At 41.5% G+C, this 19,467-nt stretch overlaps 3 protein-coding genes across 6 annotated transcripts; 2 read left to right on the top strand and 1 right to left on the bottom strand.

Moving 5' to 3' along the window:
* Nucleotides 1-167: 167 nt before the first annotated feature.
* On the bottom strand, nucleotides 168-10,373 carry RB195_013754 (uncharacterized protein; the record flags this gene model as incomplete). Of its 3 annotated transcripts, none has more annotated exons than XM_064203725.1 (21): nucleotides 168-222; nucleotides 273-320; nucleotides 457-507; nucleotides 558-611; nucleotides 846-899; nucleotides 969-1,028; nucleotides 2,163-2,207; nucleotides 2,510-2,557; nucleotides 2,663-2,737; nucleotides 3,093-3,242; nucleotides 3,305-6,436; nucleotides 6,493-6,552; nucleotides 6,709-6,759; nucleotides 7,152-7,220; nucleotides 7,284-7,367; nucleotides 7,489-7,590; nucleotides 8,155-8,223; nucleotides 9,303-9,387; nucleotides 9,456-9,541; nucleotides 9,611-9,710; nucleotides 10,313-10,373. In XM_064203725.1, 21 exons carry the CDS (start codon nucleotides 10,371-10,373, stop codon nucleotides 168-170), a joined length of 4,539 nt encoding a protein of 1,512 aa, XP_064059606.1. The 3 variants fall into 3 exon arrangements, with proteins under 3 accessions (XP_064059606.1, XP_064059607.1, XP_064059608.1); XM_064203727.1 differs by having other exon boundaries at nucleotides 10,352-10,373; XM_064203726.1 differs by having other exon boundaries at nucleotides 9,456-9,529; nucleotides 10,352-10,373.
* A 2,557-nt stretch (nucleotides 10,374-12,930) lies between these two features.
* On the top strand, nucleotides 12,931-16,476 carry RB195_013753 (uncharacterized protein; the record flags this gene model as incomplete). Of its 2 annotated transcripts, XM_064203723.1 has the most annotated exons (12): nucleotides 12,931-13,012; nucleotides 13,103-13,216; nucleotides 13,749-13,802; nucleotides 13,947-14,107; nucleotides 14,234-14,303; nucleotides 14,362-14,447; nucleotides 15,044-15,118; nucleotides 15,312-15,404; nucleotides 15,900-15,974; nucleotides 16,042-16,174; nucleotides 16,239-16,304; nucleotides 16,376-16,476. In XM_064203723.1, the coding sequence occupies 12 exons, from the start codon at nucleotides 12,931-12,933 to the stop codon at nucleotides 16,474-16,476; spliced, it is 1,110 nt and encodes a 369-aa protein (XP_064059605.1). The 2 variants fall into 2 exon arrangements, with proteins under 2 accessions (XP_064059605.1, XP_064059604.1); XM_064203724.1 differs by lacking the exon at nucleotides 13,749-13,802.
* Nucleotides 16,477-16,708: 232 nt separating this feature from the next.
* On the top strand, nucleotides 16,709-18,970 carry RB195_013752 (uncharacterized protein; the record flags this gene model as incomplete). Its single annotated transcript, XM_064203722.1, has 1 exon — nucleotides 16,709-18,970. The coding sequence occupies one exon, from the start codon at nucleotides 16,709-16,711 to the stop codon at nucleotides 18,968-18,970; it is 2,262 nt and encodes a 753-aa protein (XP_064059603.1).
* Nucleotides 18,971-19,467: the final 497 nt, after the last annotated feature.

Below are 19,467 nucleotides of genomic sequence, written 5' to 3'. Positions count from 1 at the left end.
TCGAAAATGTCCATGGTTAAACTCAAATTTTAAAAACCTCACAAATTTAATTAAGCCACAAGTAAGAGTCCATTTATGTATCTGTCGTAAATAATTAACAAATCCTCAATATCCGCTTAATGTTTCCTTTTTTCTTTCGATTTTTCTTCCTATCTTATCACGAATTTCTAAGAGTTTCTTCGATGTTTTCTTGAGAGACCACCATGCTTATTTTCAGGATCACTAACAAAAAAGAGTAAAACATTTGAAAATTAATTTTTCAATGCTCTTACCGCAGTTTCTTCCGCTTTTTAACAGAATCCGAATGCTCTGCTTGGGGTCTAAAATGGACAAAAAGCTTTTTTTGAGAACTACTTCAGAAGATTTTCGTATTGCAGGTTGAATTTGCGATCTCATTTGAAGAACTGACGGCATATTAAGCTACCTACTGTGTATTGGTAGTCAAAAACTGCTCACTTCTTAATTTTTGCTGAGTCCCCTTCTAGATCACGTCGTTTTATCTTTTTGCTGCAAGGAAAAAATGGTGTTTCTAACGTATCAGGAAAAATAGATCCAACCTAGATCCATCTGGTTCATTTCTGTTTTCCTTTCTAGATCCTTTCTCTTTCTGTCTAAAGAAAAAGATTGCCAGAGAAAGATGAAGAGATAGCATAAAAAAGAAAAGACGAGAAAGCTAGACATCAGTTCCAGGCATCCAGAAATTCGCGTTTTACAGTGGGCTACGTTTATGGATAGAAATCCTTCATTTCATGCTTTTATTGCATGGTTGAACGTTAGAGATGAACTCTAACAGCCCGATGAATTTCTAAGCACTCTTGGAAGAGAAGCATCGCAATCATCCTCACACTTTTAAAGATTTTCGGGACTTCATTTTCTTCTTGGAAGACGAACTGTCCACCCTGATGATAATTGTAGAAGTAATTTAACAAATAAATTATGTATGTGGGATTCGATAGCAAATTCCTTACTTTCTTGCATTTTTAAATTTTTTGAGGCTTTTCTTTGACTCGTTAAAAGGAAGCCCATATCTGAAAAAATTCGTTGTATTGAAGGAAAATATCGAAAAATATCAGCGGTTCTCGCTGATCATATCTCCTTTCCGAGATTTCAGGAGGACGAATTTCAAAACGTTTTCGTGCAATAGTTCTTATAAGTTTCTTTTCTACTTTTTTGATGTTTTCAATTTTTATTCAACGATAAAGATATTCCAAGCAACAATGTAGTCAGCAGAATAGTCAATACTCTTCGTCCATCGATGGGGCAGATTGCTAATCTTTTTGGCCGAGTACTCAGGCTACTGTGAATTCAAGTTTTGATGACCGTGGAAAGAAGGTTAGTGGACAATCTAATAGTAGGTAGGTTGGACCAGTGGTATTAAGGAGTTAGTTTTATTTAGTCTCATTTCTAATGAAAAAGAGTATTTATTTATTTATTTATTTATTCGCATACACAGATAGTGCACCAAAAAGAAAAAAAAACACATTTGTCTATGTCAGGAAAGTTAAGAAAAAGTCGACAAACTCAATGTCAGTGGGGCCTGATGCAGTATAGAAGCTATGGAAAGAAGGAGCTATGGAAATTTGCATCGATTGTAGTATAGTTACAGTCTAGCTAAAGTGACGGTCCCCGTTACCGTCAACCATCCCCCAGCGATCCGGAAGTTACTGGAGAGCACAATGTAAGCCACCTTGGTATCCCGTCGATTGCACCCCCTAGTCTGCTTTCGAACTCAACCCAGTCAGCGGGTACATTTACATGTATCCATTTTTGGTACTTCAAAACAAAGATAACTGACAAAAGTTAAGGCTGTATCCTACTAAAATCCTACCACCTCGTCTGCAACGCTTAGCACTTTTCATTCTGTACCTTTTCTACTATCTTTTTCGCTCCAAGTTACCCATTAGCCTAGTCTAGTAGCAGAAAGAAATGCACGAAAATAACCGATATTTCCAAGTCGATGACTTCTGAACTATGAAACAGATCTGAAAACACACAAAATGCAAAATAAGAGGTACATTTCTCTTTTTCTTGAGAAATTATCATTTTGTGAGTTCATCTGATACCGTTAGCACTGATCCTGTGTCATTTCCATAGCGATGGAATTGAACTGTTATTTTTCGTTGTAGAAATCAGCCTTGCTGACTAATAACTGATTGACTCACTCTTTACCATTTCCTCGATCTTCCACAGCATTTGGGTCTTTTCGGCTGAAATTTGTGGTATTTTACTTCACGAAAAGTCGTGTTGTGTTCGAATCAACTGAAGGGGTCAATCTGATTTGAGGTTAGAATTTCAGCTTTTTCTTCGTAGATTTTGTTTAGTATTCATCCTTTGAATGAATGAATGGAAATCTTCGAGACCACAAATTTCTTCTTTTTCTCCTATGCAAGCACTTCCCGCTATTTCACATTTCGTCACATTTATTTTATTCACATGTCTTTCTACGCATAGATGACGTCCACTCAATTGGTTGTTCCATAAATTTTATCTATTTGATGGCATCACTTACTTCTTTCCGTTTTCTGGTTCTTCTATTGCATTCATAATATTCTGACCGCTGGAAAGGGGCTTATTGAAGCACTTGCTTAGCAAGACACAATATATGTTCGATAATTCTAGATTTTTATCGTGCTATGGAGAAAATCCACATTAAAATAGTTACCGCTTTATTTTCCCAGGCTTGTCAGCCTTATTTCCATCTTCGGATGAGTAGTATTCGCTACGTAACATCGGAACTCTGAAAAAAAAATTTATACTGGTCTTCCTTGAGGACCACTTAATATCCAGCACTCTCTATAAGACATTTCTCTTGAATTTCAGCTGGATTCTTTGGAGAAATCAAGTTTGAAAGTATTCTATTCCTTTTTTCTCATTTAAAATGACCCTGTTGGACTTGGCGACACCACGCGACATGTGAGCGGCGTACTTACGTTCATCCACAATTAGGAATCGAATATTAATAAACACTTTCAGTGTTTAGATTCGTAGGACACTACCACGTTTTTCTTCGAAGTATGCATACATTAAACGTAAATTTTTTTCTCGAACGCTAATGTAACTCAGGTAAGCTCCACTAAATAACTAAACCTTACTGTTTTTTCGCAGGAAGAAACCTTGCAGATTTTTCAGGTCTTGCGAGTAGTACAGAACCGTCGTCATCGTTATTTCCAACAATATTTTCCTTACTGCTTTTTGCACCGTCATTAACCTCTTTGAATTCCATAAACTTTCGTTCACCCATGCTGGAAAAATAAGTCTCCCCCTAAAATAATCATATGGAATGCGTAGGGTGGAATCAACCTACTCCTGGAGATCGCGACTTCGCTCGTAGGACGGTCCTCCTCTCTCTTTCTGACTCATCATTTGAACTATTTTTAGTGCATCTTCAGGTTTTAATTCGCGACCTTTCTGAGGTGCGCCTTGATATCGAGCATGCTTCTTCCCTATCTTTTCCTCCTGCCTTCCAACGCGATCAATGTGGTCATCCCCAGCCGGCAATCTCTCGGAGTCGTCCAAGAGTTTTAGGAGCGATCGAACCTTTGCACTTGGTGTTTCTTCTTTCTCTCCTCCTTTCTTGGAACGCTCTACTTGTTTTTTCTTCGGTGAAACTTGTGAAGTAGGACGGTCTGCAGGTTTCTCACCAGAGTGCTCCTTTTTCTTTATTGTCTTGTCATTTCCAGAGCCTTTCACCATTTCCTTTCCCTTGGAAGAATCATCTTTTGATTTCGTCAACTCCTTTGCAGAGACATTTTTTCCGGGCTCTTTTTTCATGCTGCTCAGGGGCTTTTCCTTTTTTGAGAGATTTTTTTCTTCTACCTTCGTCGGGCCTTTTGAGTACTTCATTGAATCTTCTTTACTCTTAAATTCGTTCCTTTCCTTCACGGAAGACATCTTGAAAAGTTGTTCACGAGTCATTTTAATAACAGTAGTTTTGTTTGTGGAATCTCCTCTTCTTTGGAAATCTGCCGATTTTGCTGATGGAACGTGATCGTTTTTCGTTAGCTGCGATTTTTTGGAAGTCACTTTTAATCGCCCACCTCTTTGCAGCGACTTTTGGTCGTCATCAGAGTGTTCCAAATCCTCTGATTTCTTCGGGATCCCCTTAAGAGATCTGCTCTTTTTTGAAGAGTCACTGGCATTCTTTAGACTCCCAGACTTCACCGAAGAGCCTTTACGACTTACGAACTTCATCGAAGAGCCCTTGTTGCCTTCGGATTTCTTCAGAGTTCTGTCCCTCCCTGAAGGATCTTTGTTGTTTTTGGAATCCTTCAATATAGGGAGCTTTTTCAGGGATTCTTTTTTTTCTGAAAAATCTTTGCCGTCTTTAGAACCTCCCAGTGTCTTCGGTTTCCTGAGCGATCCACTCTTTTCTGAGGAATCTCTGCCGTCTTTTGAACCTCTCACTAAGTCCGGTCTCATCAGGGATCCTTTCTTTCCTGAAGAATCTTCGCCTTCGTTGGAACCTCCGGATACGATTGGTTTTTTCTGAGATCCATTCCTTCCTGAAGAATCTTTCCTATCCTTTGACCCTCTCGCTATGGTCGATTTTTTCGGAACCTCTATCAGAGGTGTACTTTTTTTCGACGAACTTTTAATTGCTACGGCATCGGTAGACTCCCTTGGTAAGTCGTCGTTGCTCTTCAGTGCTCCTGATTTCTTGGGAACTTTTTTGAGAAATCTATCCTTTCTCGAAGAATCCTCGCTCTTTTTGCGACCATTAGAATTCAAAGGAGCTTCTTTTTCTTGCGATTTCTCTGATTTTTTGGGCGATTCAAGAGATTTGCTTTTTTTCGATGAACTCTTGATATCCTTTCCACTCTTTCCATCCTCGCTACCTCTTGTTGATTTTATTTTCTTCGGAATTACGTCCAGACGTTTATTCCTTGAAGATTCACTATAAGACTTCGAAGCGCTTGATCGATCCTTCTTATTTCCAGACTTTTCTACTCTTCTATTCAGATCGTTGTCTTTCGTTCTTCCCTCCATCTTCGGTTTGGGGTCCTTTTGACTCTCCTTCGATTTTTTCGATCGATCCGACGATTTGATCTGGCTTGCGAATTTACCGGTCTTATCCGACGTATCGCTCTCCCTTTTTGGTTTTTTCCTAATTCCCGCTGATTCTTGTTCCTTTTTTGGTGATTTATCTCTTTTAGAGCTCTTTCCACTCGCAGACTTTTCTTTTTTCTTCAACAGATCTATTTTACTATCCGATTTTTTCTTCTTTTTTAGAGAAGACTCCCCTTTTTTCGACTCTCCAGACTTCCTCGTTTTCGCAGCCTTCTTCCCAATGTTGTCATTTCCGTTTTTACTTGACTTCGTGGAGCTTTCACTACTTTTTGATTTCATCTTCTTTTTCGAAAGCGAATTCTCACTTCTAGACACTTCAATCCGTTTTAGATTTGTTTTCTTTTCCACATCGCTTCTAATGCTCTCTGTCTTTTTCAATTCATCCTCCTTACTTCCTACCTTTTTCTTCCTTTTCAATGATGACTGCTCGCTTATTGACTTTTTTCCTTTACTTGAATGTTTTGTCTTTTCGGAAGAGGATTTTTTACTCTTGGATTCTTTCAATTTTCCTTGAATGTCTCGCTTTTCCTTTAGTTTTTTCGACTTCTTTGAAAATGTGTCTTTGTTTGTCGAGGATTTGCTGCTAGTTCTAGATAGACGCTTTTTTCTAGAACCTTTATTTCGCTTCTCTGCACTGCTTGATTTCTTGGAAGCACTATTCCTCTCTCCTGATTTTTCTTTATTCTCTGAAACAAATGCTTCGTTTTCTTCCCCCTTTGAAATATTTGCAACTTTTGGCGAATGTTCGTTCCTTCCGCTTCGTGTCGATTTCTTCGAGCGATCTTTACTTTTCAGGCTTCTCGATTTCCTCGAAGAAAACTCTTTTTTCTGGACCATTCCCGATGCGCTATTGCTGCTTCGTGAACTTGTCTGCTTTTTCGTTGATTTCTCCTTTTCTTTCAAACACCACCCATGTAATAAGGAATTCTCTTTGCTTTTTGATACGTCTCTCTTTTCCGGTTGCTCCTCGTTTATGATTTTCTTTTGATCTTCTTTTGGCGAAACTGGTTCGTAATCCAACTGTTCGTCTTTTCGAGGAGAAACGCTTCCATGTTCTGGTTGTTTTTCTTCCAGAAGGGGAATATTTTCTAGTGGTGACTTCATTCCTTCGCTTCCACTTCTCTTCTTCTCAGAATCCTCATCGGCTGCTGCTACTGTTTTAGAATCTTGGGTTTCTTCGACGCTTTTTTCCCTTTCACTGTCTTCCACGGCATCTTTTCCCATCCTTCGTAAACGCCTCTCCAATCTTATAGCGGTTAAACCTTTACTTCTTGAAGACGAAGATGCCCACTTAGATGACCTTGATGCGTTTTTCAACTTTGGATAGAACCTTTCGGACTGGGTTTTCTTCTTTTGCTTCCTTTCCGAGCTTAATTTTTCTTTTTTCTGGTTGGTTAAATGCTAAATCTACATGCAAAATCATACCCCTGTCTAACGCTTCCTTTTCTGCTCCCTTTTTTCTTCTTTCTACTGCTGCGAAAAATTCTGTAAAAAATGTATGCTGTAGAACAGAATCTGAGAATCAACTAGAAATGCGTGATATGACGTAAATGTCGAAATTTTCACGAAGTGGCTCAAATACATTTATCAAACAAATTTTTGAAATTTTCTAAGAAAACTAGGAAAAAAAAACAATCTCACAAGGATCTCAGTGAAAATCCTGACTTAGCAGTTTTGCAGGAGTCTTCCTCCCTGAAACAACTCTCATCCAATTTATTCAAAAACGCCTCTGTATCGATGTTTTTGTCTTTGCAAACGTCTTTTTTGCGTTCCAAGACGCTCATTTCTAATTTTACAATATCCAAGGGCTACTGCCCAATACCATGTGATGTGATTTCCTACTGTGTATAGTCAGATAAAACGACACGATGCACGGCGCAGTTGCGCAAGCGGTTGCGCTCGAAGCGGCGCGGCGGAGGCAGCGCTTGGAATCGAGGTGGGACCATGACAAACTGCAGCGAAGAGTAGTGTTAGCAAGGGTCCTCTCTTGATGCTAACCGCCACGCTCTACCGTACCGCTTCGAGTGCAGTTGCTCACGCAACTGTACCGTGCTTTCTTTCGTTTTGACCCTATTATATGTTACCTATCCGATGTATTCGCTTTTTGTTTCGCTTTGCTTATTCTGGTCGTTTTCTTTTTCTTTTGTGAGGAGCTGGAAATAATCAACAGTGGGGAACTCGTCCATTTCGAGAAAAAAAAAGCCACTTTTTTCTACCTTGTAGATCGACTTGACCCCTTTTTTGACTCTTTTTTGACTGCAGGCGGTGTTTTTCTGCTATGTATGACAATTTCCCTCGACCTGAATCACATATATTATGCGTTTTGCAGTTTTTAGCTTTTCGTTCCTAAGTTTCTGGACCATTTCCAGGCAGTGGCAACGTTAAAAAGGAGTTGTTGCAGAGGAAATCAAATATTCATACCTCCGGTTTACTGAGACAGGCCTGGCCGTTTGTATCCGTACTTTTGATTTTTGGGGCTCAGAAGAACTTCGTTTTTTATCACTCCTTGAGAGTATTGATATTCTGCAACAGTATGCGAGAAATTGATATCAAGAATTTTGAGAAAATTCCAACACGCAACTGCTATTTTTCTCTTTTCACTTGATTTCATTATACCTCAACCAATTTGTTTGGCTTTTCCTTATTTTGCCTGTAGTAGGGTCAAAATGACATGAAGCACGTACGCAATTGCGGAGCGGTGGAGCGTGACGAAATTCTTGCTGAAACCACCAATCGCTGCAGTTTGCGACGGTCCCAGCTCAGTTCCAAGTGCTGCCTCCACCGCGCGTTTCGAGCGCGCACGCAAATGGACCGTGACCACACTCGTGTTTCATGTCGTTTTGACCTGACTATAATTTGTGGATGTCAACATCTGAGTTTGAAAGGACCACGACATGCGATCATGTCGACATCATCTGCGACATGAGCTCGACCGGAACAATGTAGAGAACAAAGGGAGCGCGCGCTGAGCAGCGGAATTGCACCGGACGCGCCGCGGTCGAACTATATTTCCCTTTCTACAACGCTTCGGCTATTCCCCACTTTTTATTCAAACTATAAAATCTATAGAAAAAAAAAACATCTCACATAGAAGACTTTTGAGTTCCAGCGACATCCTTCTCAAATGAACCGCTGTTTCTCAACTGTTCTTCGGCTCTGTAAAACGTTCATTTTTTGGTCCAACTCATTTAATATTTTCCTTACTCAGATGCTCCTACTTCTTCATTCCCGCTAAAAAGAGTGGTTAAACTTGTTCGCACTTTGATGCGTACATGCTTCTAATTTTATGTATAGTTGGGTCAAAATGACATGAAGCACAGACAGTTGCGTAAGGGGCTGCGCTCGATGCGATGGGGTGGAGACAGCGGTTGGAATCGAGGTGGACCATGGCGAACTGCAGAGATTGGTGGCGGTAGTGAGAATCCGTGCACGATCCCAACCACCACGCTCCACCGCGCCGCTTCGAGCGCTGTCGCTTGCGCAACTGTGTGTGCTTCATGTCGTTTTGACTCAACTACAGTTTACTTCATTTTAGTAGTTATACTCGTGTGAAAACGAAGTGAAGCGCGGCGCAGTTGCATAAGCGGATACACTTGAAGCAGTGCTGTTAGGATCATGGTGGGAGGGAAGGGGGCTTGTTAGCCTCACTAATCGCTCCAGTTTACTAGGGTCTCACTTCAATCACGGACGCCAGTTCCACTGCGCCGCTTCGAACGCAAATGCTTACGCAAGTGCATCAGACCTCAGGTCCTTTCATCGTTCATCTTTCATATGTTTTGAGTAGAGCCATAGTTAAAGGCATCACCCCACGAATCTGGGGTGGTACGGGTTTCAGGTGGGTTATGCCTATACGGAGTTGTAGATTATGGAGAGAAGGGTGATTCCGTCTATTTCTTCCTAATTGCAGCAAAAAACGGCCCGGAAGATACGGCTACGAGCGTTTCGGCGCGCTATTTTCCGGGCCGTTTTTTTACGGCAATTACGAAGAAATGGACGGAATCACTCTCCTCTCCATAATCTACTTCCCTGTATAGGAACTCTCCACCTGAAATCCGCACCACCCCAGATTCGTGGGGTGATGCCTTTAACCGAGAAGTATCTACAGGCGCGAAGATCCTGGCATATCCTTCATTTCAGAAGTAGTGGTTGGGCTTCTAATCGTCATATAGACCAGAGATGACGCCACAAGTTGCTCTAGACAGCGACTAGACACACACGGTTTCTCTTAGCCTTACCTCTCTTCTAAAGGGATTTCCTCGTCTTCCTGCTTTGCTTTCTCGTGAATTGGTCTCTGTTTGCTTGGCCGCGATCGAGGCAGTTCTGAAGCAAAGTATCTGCGTATTCTGCGAATTGAGAACGTTGACTTGTTGTCAACGGAATACACATACCAGGTGGTATACTTTGTTTCTCATCTCTTTCTTGATCATTTTGATCCTCTTCTTGATTTTCTTCAGGAGCATCCCTAAGCACTTTTCTAGAATCAAATTGTTTGTAAGACATAGATGTCAGGGCATTTACGCTATTTCTAACTTGAGGAATTTACTTTGCTTGCCTTCCTCCTTTTCGTATGGCATTACGATTTCCAGGCGTACATTGCCAAATTATTAGCGTAACTGTCGCGACGGGAAATAAGAATGCGGCGGCTGAAATCGAGACATCCGCAGATATGTTCGAACCTCTAAGACAACACAATCATCGCACAGAAACAACCATGTATTATGTAATTCATAGAGTTCATACTTTCTTGGTGGGAAGTAGCAATAGGGTCAAAATGACATGATTTATTGGGCAATTTGACATGAGCGGTTGCCACCAAAGCGTAGCTTTTCCCAGGCGTTTGAAGCTGACTACGACCGTAGCATTGCAGTGCAACTAAGCAGAACTTGACTTCCCTTCCGTGTGCGGAGGTAGCACGGAGGTTCTATCGCGAAGATACCCAGCCCCCGCTTCCTCACAATGGAATATAGTCTTTTTTTAGTAGTTTTTTTTGAGTTTCTTTTTACCTTTTTGAGCATCACGGTTATTTCTTACTCAAATGCTTATAGTAGGGTCAAAACGACGTGAATTACGAGTGTAGTTGCGGTGCATTTGCGTACGCGCTCGGAACGGCGCGGCGGAGGCAGCAGTTGGAACCGAGTTGGGACCGTCGCAAACTGCAGCGAGGGGTGGCACCAGCAAGGGTTTCACCGCCCGTAGCCACTACGTTCCACCGAAGCGCCTCGAGAGAAGCCGAAGCTACACGTACACAGGGACACGAAAAGAGCAAAGCTGTGCTTATCTGCACCATGGGTGAAGCCGGCTTCCATTGGAGGAAGGCACCTTCCTGTGCTCTGCCACTCACATAAATGACTATGCAAGATGCCCTGATGTTGACTATTTTGCATAAACAGTTGTTAATCAACGACATGTGGTTCTGGGGTACTGGGATTTCCTTTACGTCGTGGTGTTGTTGTTGCCGCAAATGCGTAACCATACCACTTGTGTACAGCTTTTCCCCCTTTTTTTTTTCCCACAACAAAATTTTTTTTGTTAACCCCCCCCCCTTTTCCCCCCCCCCCGGGGGGGGTGTATTTTGCGCTGTGTAAATTGCAGAAATACATCACCTTTTACGATTAGGCGGTTCGATCTTGTACGTTGGATATATGACCCTTCACGTGGTATAGTTGGTTCAAAATGACCTGAAGCGTTTTTTTGGTTAGGCGGTTCATTGCTCGGTCGAGAAGTCAAGCGGTGCACTTAGTATCGAGCGGGGACACATGTTAACACCACTCATCGTTGCAGTTTCCAATTGCCCCACCTTATCCCAGTCGGTAGCTCCACCGCTCCTCTTCTAGCGCACCCGTTTGCGCAACTTAAGGATGTGAAGGGAGCTACGTCCCCACCTGTCAGATGTCAGAACTATACCGAACTTCATGTCGGTTTGGCCCGACTACACAACAAGGACGTAGCTCCCTTTACATGCCAAGATGCCGCAATCTGTCGAGCCAAGCTTTTGTCCTTATCGAATATGCTGGTCGGGTCTTCTTATGTCGCCGGCGGCATGTTCGAAATGTTAATGACAGAACTGAGCTGAACTGAATTCCGCCACTACGTTGCAACACTTGTAAGATTTCTGCGAAGTTTAGTTATTGAAGTTTCACTTATGTAGAAGAAAATCACTGGTGTGATTTTCTTCTACATAAGTGAAACTTTTGCAGTCTTTGACAACGCTTTTGTGGAGCATTTGAGAGAGCGATGGTGAGAAGAAGTCGCCAGTGAACTACTGCAGCACAAGTACGTAGTTGTGTGGTCTTGGATAGTGAGCTTCGAGTGTGTGTTCATAAATCTCGTTGGGAATTCCTTCTCCCCTCTCTGCTTCCACACCTGACTCATTTAGTAATTGGGCGGGCTGCTGTTATCGCATGATGGTGGTATTGTCGTCTGATGCGGTTGCTCGCATCTTTGCCAAGTCGCGTCCTTCTTGAGCATAACTCGGCCCAACTCCACGAGCTCGCACGCAACCCATCCATTCATCACTGTTTCATAGTTTGCGAGACTTGGCGTCTCGAGTCAACTGCTTGTCGTCACCGAATGAACCGAATACCTCAGCTTGACAATGTCCAGCAGGTCAACCTGACGAAACGAAAAGTCGAAAAATTCCACACCCCCTCTGGGGATTACACTTATTTGGGTTGATCTTGTTTACTATTTTTTGAGTGTGCTGGACAACACCACCTTTTTACAATTTTCGGGGCAACTTCTGCCATATGACTGTGCAAGTTATATTGCCCCTACGTGTCAAAGCACATACTCAAATACCTGCTAGCATTTAGTAGAAGTAGGGTCACCGCGAACAACAACAACATTTAACGATCAGACTCCTATTCTGCTTCCGCACGTAAAACAGAAAAACGTAAAGAAAAAGCACTAGGAAAGCTACGAAGCAGAATTGTTGTAAATATGTTGATTTACATTAAATACGCCACAAAAATTTCTAAGAAACATTGTACATTCAACAATATGTCTTCTCAAATGACCAGCGTGGGCAGCGACAGTGTATTGGATCAGTTCCTTGTGCTTCTACGGTTCAATTTAGTAGCCATTAAAGTTCACTAAGTAAATGTACCCCTACTCTCAGTCATGTATTCTTTCGTTCATAGGCGGTTTTCCTTGGTTGGAAACGTTCGATGTTCTTCGCTTCCAGTACAAACGCACAGCAAAGAGATTCTACTCATTCTTTTTCATGTTTTCCCCGCAGAGCGCGTATCCACCTTGAATTTCTCTTCCTGAAATCACTACAATGAGTAGTTACAGCGTAGTTTCCAGCGTCATGAGGATGAAAAAAGGAAAATACATTTAATTCCATTGACAATTACCATAATCTCCAATATCTTAAGATATACAAGTACAGCAATATCGTCTCTGATTAGGTCCAGTTCATTGAGTAGGGTATTGTCCACACAACCCTTATTGTAATTGACACATAAACTTGGGCGAAACACGGTGAGACGGTTCACTTCATCTTACTGGAAATTCGTCGTGTAGAGTGTTTTTCCGCAGCCCACACACCACAAATTATAATTTACACCTACGTTCGGGTGGGCTACGGTAGTGCGAGGTCGATAAGATCCACCTTGTGATCCATTATTATCTGTTGGTGTAGTCAAAAATGCCTTTCTTGTTCGATTTTTTACGTACATTCCTCCCTTGTTTGTTGTGCGTGTTATTATAGACTAGGATTTGAGGGTTATTTCCAGTTATTTCTATTCGTTTTCCTCAGGATCCTCTCTTCCTGCTTATTTCTTTTCGCGCACATCCCTTTTTGTTCTTTTTTCAAGTCGAAAAGTAGTCATTTGCAGAGCCAGTATTTGATATCAGTTCTAGATGAATACTTTGGCAGACTACGGGGATGAAAGCGACGAAGAATCACCGCGACGACGTTCATTTGTGGTTGAACGTGAGCCAGGTATGTTTTCAAAATCTCCGTTATCGTCATTCATTCGCTTTTTAATCAGTAATTTTGAAAAGTTCATCTACATCTAGATTGTTATTTTAGCTGAAGTAGCTAGTTCCACTAATTCCCAACACAACAGCACGCATTCATCCCCGCATCATAAAAGTCCTGATGTTTCACCGAGACCAAGAAGGGATTCTGATATGATGTTTGATGGTGAGTGTTTCTCTTTCATCTGTACCTCTGTTTTACATGACAGTTTTGTATGAACACTTCGTTCTTCTTAAAATGCAGCGTGGAAGAGAATTAATAGTTCTTCGTTTCACTAATTCCTCATAGTTGCACCCCAATTGCCTGTAAATTTCCCGCAACTCTTTAATCAAACATTGAACGGCGTAATATTGAGTCTGTGTAAAATAAGATTGTTTTTTCACATAATCTTTTTTTCATCTCATTTACCAACTTTTCAACACCTTTTTTTATTCTTTTTATGAAGTAGTACTGATGCATAGCAATCGAGAGACGAGAAACAACCTGTTCACTTCAAAATGAATTTCTGAAACATTGATTCTATGTTCTATGGTGGGGGAAAATATAGTTGAAGAAAGGGTGGGCACACAGTGGCGCCCTTATTTCTGGAAGCTCTATGAGCTCTTACTTTTTTCTATAAGTAACTTTAGCTTACATGTCATAGATCCTCTGAGACCAATGTTTATGTCTTAGGCCCCCACTGATTTATATATTTCAGGAATAAGGGCGCCACTGAGTACCTCTCCCTCCCGAATTACATTTTACCCCGGAGGTACTTTCCACATACATAAAGAAGCTTGACGGATTTTTATTTCGCTTTGTTTCTCTTTTATCTTCTCTCTTTTTCAAATCAATTTTAAAATCACCCAACTTCTCGTTTTCTTTTTCTGAAGACTAGTCAAGATTCAGTTTTCAGACGGCGACATGATGTTCGATGAGCCACGTCGTTACTCTTCGTTTAGTGATCACAGCGATCATAGCGATACCGCAGAATTTCGGGAACCACCACCACCGAAGAGGAAAGTGGACCATTCTCCATCACCATCTCTTCCTACCCCAACAAGCAAAATACCTCAAGTATGTTACTGTAATACTTTCACATCCTTGCTTCAAACTGTTTTCAAACTTATTCCTAGCTATTAGTGTTATCTAATTTCTCTTTATATCTCTTTCGTAGTATACGTAATAGAAATGGGCGTTCAGGTTTCATCAGCTGTTTCCCTTGTCTCATACAGTGGTGCCGAAGATGAGAAGGAAGATGCTTTTGAAAGAGGTACTGCTTCATCGTGAAAAATGTTTTTTTTTAACAAAAAAAGAACTACATTTTGTAGCCGATCGTGCAGCTGAAAACGTTTCGCGACCAGCGTCACCACCATCAGGAATGGTGGAACCTCGGCCGCCGGAAAGAGTCAGCCAGGTACCTTTTTCACTTTCTTCTTGCTGCTGTGCATTACATATTCTTTATCTTCGGTAAAAACGTTATTGGCTGCTATTAGTGAAGTTTTTGAGTTTATCTTTAGCATTCGCGACTGGGGAATTGGTAGTGAGATAAGAAATAAGTTTTCCCGCAAACATAGGTGCGATAGGGAGAAGCCGGACCCTCCTCAGGTGAAGTGGGTGCAGCTCAAGTGAATGGGGTCCTCTCGATAGCCGTCCAAAAGTGAAGGAGATAATTTCGCCAATAGTTTAGAAGTGAAGGAGGTCCTTTCCCCAACCGTTCAAAAGTTGAGGGGGGGGGGGTCGGAGCACCGGCTTCGAGTATCGCATCTATGCACGCAAATTCAGTTTAGAAGTTGTTTTAGACTTATGTTCTACGTTATCCTCTTCCCCATCATGGATTGACTGATTTTCTCCACGCAAAAGCTTTTCTTTTGTTTTTTTTCTAGGTTTCTTGGCTCTTTTTAGCTTCTTTCTTACTCTCATTTATAGCATTTAATATTTCAAGTCTCAACAGAGAACTAAAAATTCTCTTTAAAATCTTTTTGTTTTGTTTTGTGAAGGTTTCCTCTCCAGGACAGCGAAACCGATGACGAAAATGAGCGGCTCATAGATATGGCTCTCGAGGATGGCCGCAATGCCATGAAACAGGTGAACTCCTCACTCTTTTGAATACTTGACGCTGTATTTTTTGTCTTCTTTCTTCTATTTCTTCGTGACATTGATTCATGGTGTAAATTGGTGGGTATTTCCGGACGACTACAGTTCTGTCATTACTGTTATTTGTCGCCATTGTTTGCTAAACATTTTTGCTTCATAATGATGGTAACATTTTCAAATACAGATCGAAGACGGAGGATCCACGGGATCTGGCGGTTGGACGCCACGCCCATATGACAGCCCATTACATGGAGTAGATCATGAGATTGATTCAAAGGTAGGATATAGTGAAAAATGCTAGAAGTGAAGTCCTTTTTCATAGTTGTGGAGTGTTCTCTTTAAAAAAGAGGAAGCGGCAAAAATCTTTTACTTTTGTGAGCGATATAGGTCATGGTTTTATTTTAAACTTTTTGTTGCACCGGTTCTAACGTTTTTGACTCCCTTCCCTTTTTCCGTTATGCAATTTGTGTTTGTGAAATTTCAAGGCATCACTCCACGAATCTCACTTGGTATGGATTTCTGATGAACAAATATCTATACGGGTACATTGCGAGATCAGGGGTGTTCCGCTCATCTCCTCCTAATCTTATTAGAAAAACGGCGTAAAATAAAATCCGTTTTTGCGATGATTCCAGTTGCAACGCTTCACTTCACGCTTCCTGATCCCGCAATCTACAACCCATCTCTAGCTTTCCCCGCGGATTTCCCCACCACGTCAGATTCGTGGTATGCTGCCGTTAACCTCATTGCTTTCATTGCTTTTTCTTTACAGAGAGTCGACACACCACCTCATCAAGAAGTTAATATACCACCAGCACCAACTACCGAGTGCGACCCAGAATTGGTGGTGTGTCCTTTGTATTCTATTTTAGCTACTCTTTGAGTTTCATTTGTTCTAGTTACTTGCTTTTAAGGAGATTTTTTACAAACATTTTGAACGGAAGGCAGCTGGCATTGACGTAAATGTTTCTGTCCAAGCACGAAAGGACTTTCAAAACCCTTCCAGTTATGAACAATTGATTTTAAACTTTGGAATTGATGAAGTTGGTGAGTGTTCAAGTAGAACTTTTTCTTCATTTTTGTCTTCTTTTTTTTAATTTCATCATTCCAGCAACTCTTCTGCACCCGAAATTGCTTACGGTGAACTATCCTCGATGTTGCCGATACGAAAAAATAGGTCAGTCACATTTCGCTACGTTTCTGAAACTGTTTTGCTTGTTTTTCCTCCCTCGAATGAAGCTCTTTAAGCAGAGGACCAGAGGAAGCATATGGACAGTATAGCAGCAGCAAAGAAAGGAGCATCTAGCGGAGCGTCTTCATCATCAGCTACAGTTAAAAAGAAGGGCTGACACGAAAAAATTTGTTAAAGAAAGTTCTCATCATTGTTGTATGTACAAAGCACGAATTAAAACATTATTTTCTATGTGTTTTTTTTTTCTGTTAGTCGATCAGTTCCCGCCGTGAATATCTCAAAGTTTAGTTCATGCTGTTCGAAGGTGGAAATTTGTTTCTGCTGCATAATTCAACTTTGTAATGCTACTATTATTTAATTTAGGTTATAATTACCCACGTTTGAGTTCAATGTCGGGTACGCGGCCACAGACGTCAGGATCGAGTAGTCGTATGCGGATACGTAGTTTCCCTGCGGCAATGGACGAGAAATACGTCACACAAGTATGGGAAATGTTGAAGAAGGCTATTCAGGAAATACAGAGGAAAAATAACTCTGGCCTCAGCTTCGAGGAACTCTACAGAAATGCTTATACTATGGTGCTGCACAAGTATGGAGAAAGACTGTACACAGGACTAAAACAAGTTGTGGAGGATCACTTAAGAAACTACGTCCGAGTGAAGATAGTCGAATCTCTCGATTCCGGCAATTTTCTGGAAGTTATGAATGAAGCATGGAATGACCACACGACGGCCATGGTGATGATCCGCGATATTTTAATGTATATGGATCGAGTGTATGTGGAACAAAATAAGGTCGAGCAGGTTTTTCACTTAGGACTAGCGATCTTTCGTGATCATGTCCTTTATCAAGACTTCATTCATCTCCATCTGAGGACAACGATTTTGTCGCTCATTCAACAGGAGCGGCGTGGTGCTGTTGTGAATTGGACAGGAATTAAAAGCGCGTGCCAAATGCTGGTCGCGCTTGGCATTCATTCGCATGATGTTTATGTGGATGAATTCGAAACACCTTTCCTTGTTTCCACTGCTGAATACTATCGATGTCTGAGCATGTGTTTCCTTGTGTCGAATAGTGCTAGTCTGTACGTGAAAAAGGTCGAACAGTGTATCCGTGAGGAATCGGAAAGAGCGAAGCGGTACTTGGATCCTCAGACAGAGAGCAAAGTTCTGGATGTTCTAGAAAATGTTCTTATCAAAGACCATATGCATACAATTGTTAACATGGAACACAGTGGGGTTCATGTCATGCTTAGCAATGATAAGTTTGATCAGTTGGCTTCGCTTTACGGTCTCTTACAACGCGTGGAGAACGGACTCAACGTAATGGCAGATGCGATGAGCAAATATCTTCGACAAACCGGTGCTGCTACTGTACGGGAAGACTGCGAGCGGACGCCCGTTGTATTTGTAGAGGATCTGTTGGAACTGAAGGAAAGATTTGATGAGTTTCTTCTGATGTCTTTTCAACGTGACAAAATGTTCAAGAATAGGATTCAAACTGAGTTTGAAACCTTCATCAATCTCAATAAGAATAGTCCAGAGTACTTGTCACTGTACATGGACGAAAAACTGCGCAAAGGGTTGAAATCCGAAAATGATGAAAACGCTGAAAAACTGCTCGACAAATCGATGGTTTTGTTCCGTTTCCTTCAGGAGAAGGATGTTTTTGAAAAATACTACAAGCAGCACATGGCAAAACGTCTACTGCTGGATAAAAGTATTTCGGACGATATGGAAAGGATGATGATCAGCAAACTCAAGACGGAATGTGGATGCCACTTTACCCTCAAGTTGGAGAACATGTTTCGCGATAAGGAGTTATGGGCAACACAAGCGACAGACTTCAAAGAGTACAGAGAAAACTTTTTGCGAGGAGGAAACTTGATGGAGATATCGGTGCGAGTGTTGACGGCTGGGATTTGGCCAACTCAGAGTGTACCCGTATGCATACTGCCTTCAGCTTGTGAACATGCTTTTAATGTGTTCACCAACTTTTATATAAGCAAACACAATGGCCGCAAACTTACCTTGAACACAATGCTGGGCACTGCTGACGTGAAAGCTGTTTTCTACGGAGGAACTGCTGCGGCTGCGCGAAAAAAGGAGGAGAATAAGATTCTTATGGTTAACACCCATCAGATGGTCATACTCATGTGTTTCAACAGTCAGCCTCGCCTAACTTTCCAGGCTCTTCTGGAACAAACCAGTATAGCAGAAAGAGAACTGAAACGTAATTTGCAATCTCTTGCCATGGGGAAACCTACTCAGCGGGTTTTGTGCAGAAAGGGTAAAGGGAAGGATATAGATGCAACCGACGAATTCTCAGTTAACGACAACTTCCAGTCGAAGCTAACTCGAATTAAAGTCCAGCTGGTTACGTTTAAGGGGGAAACAGAGCCAGAAAAGAAGGAAACGAGATCAAAAGTGGAGGATGACAGAAAGCATGAAATCGAGGCTGCCATTGTGCGTGTTATGAAATCAAGAAAGGTTCTTGACCACAATAATCTGATCACGGAGGTGACTCAACAGCTTAGACATCGGTTCTTACCGAATCCGATACTGATCAAGAAGAGAATAGAGTCTCTGATTGAAAGAGAGTATTTGGCGCGTGATACTCAGGATCTCAAACTTTACAACTACGTCGCGTGATCTGGAAAAGTTTGTCAGTGTATCATGTCATGTATCTTGTTTCATGCTTTCCTGAATGGGAACCAGTAGATGTGCACCTGAAAGTGGCTCGACTGTCGCGACATTTTCATCCCAAGGAGATATATATATATGGCTTTCTGGATTACCTTGTATCTAGTGGTATCTTCTTTTGATTGTATAGACATTCTGATATTATCTTACATCATGTTCTATGTAATTGTTATCTTTTCTGAGAGCTTTTCGCAGCAAATCCGTTAGCGAATCGGCACAACGTACGTAGTACAGCGGACTCCTGTTTAACACTGGGGTCCCGTTGCTTATTTTTAGTACTTGTGTTCAGTTAACTTTTTGCTGTATAGGATTTTTGATTGCTCATCTTGCAGCATGTTCTTCACCGACTTTGCTCCACTTGCACTTTAAAAAAATGGAAATAATTTTGAGGAGTTCATTGAGCACTCTGTAGAACTGGATATTATTCAGCTTATGTTTGAAATGTC

The sequence above is a fragment of the Necator americanus genome, chromosome V, assembly GCF_031761385.1.
Source record: "Necator americanus strain Aroian chromosome V, whole genome shotgun sequence".
In the NCBI taxonomy this organism is placed as follows: Eukaryota; Metazoa; Nematoda; class Chromadorea; order Rhabditida; family Ancylostomatidae; genus Necator; species Necator americanus.
Note: the sequence above shows the minus strand (reverse complement) of the source record. Positions and strands in the feature narration are given on the sequence as shown.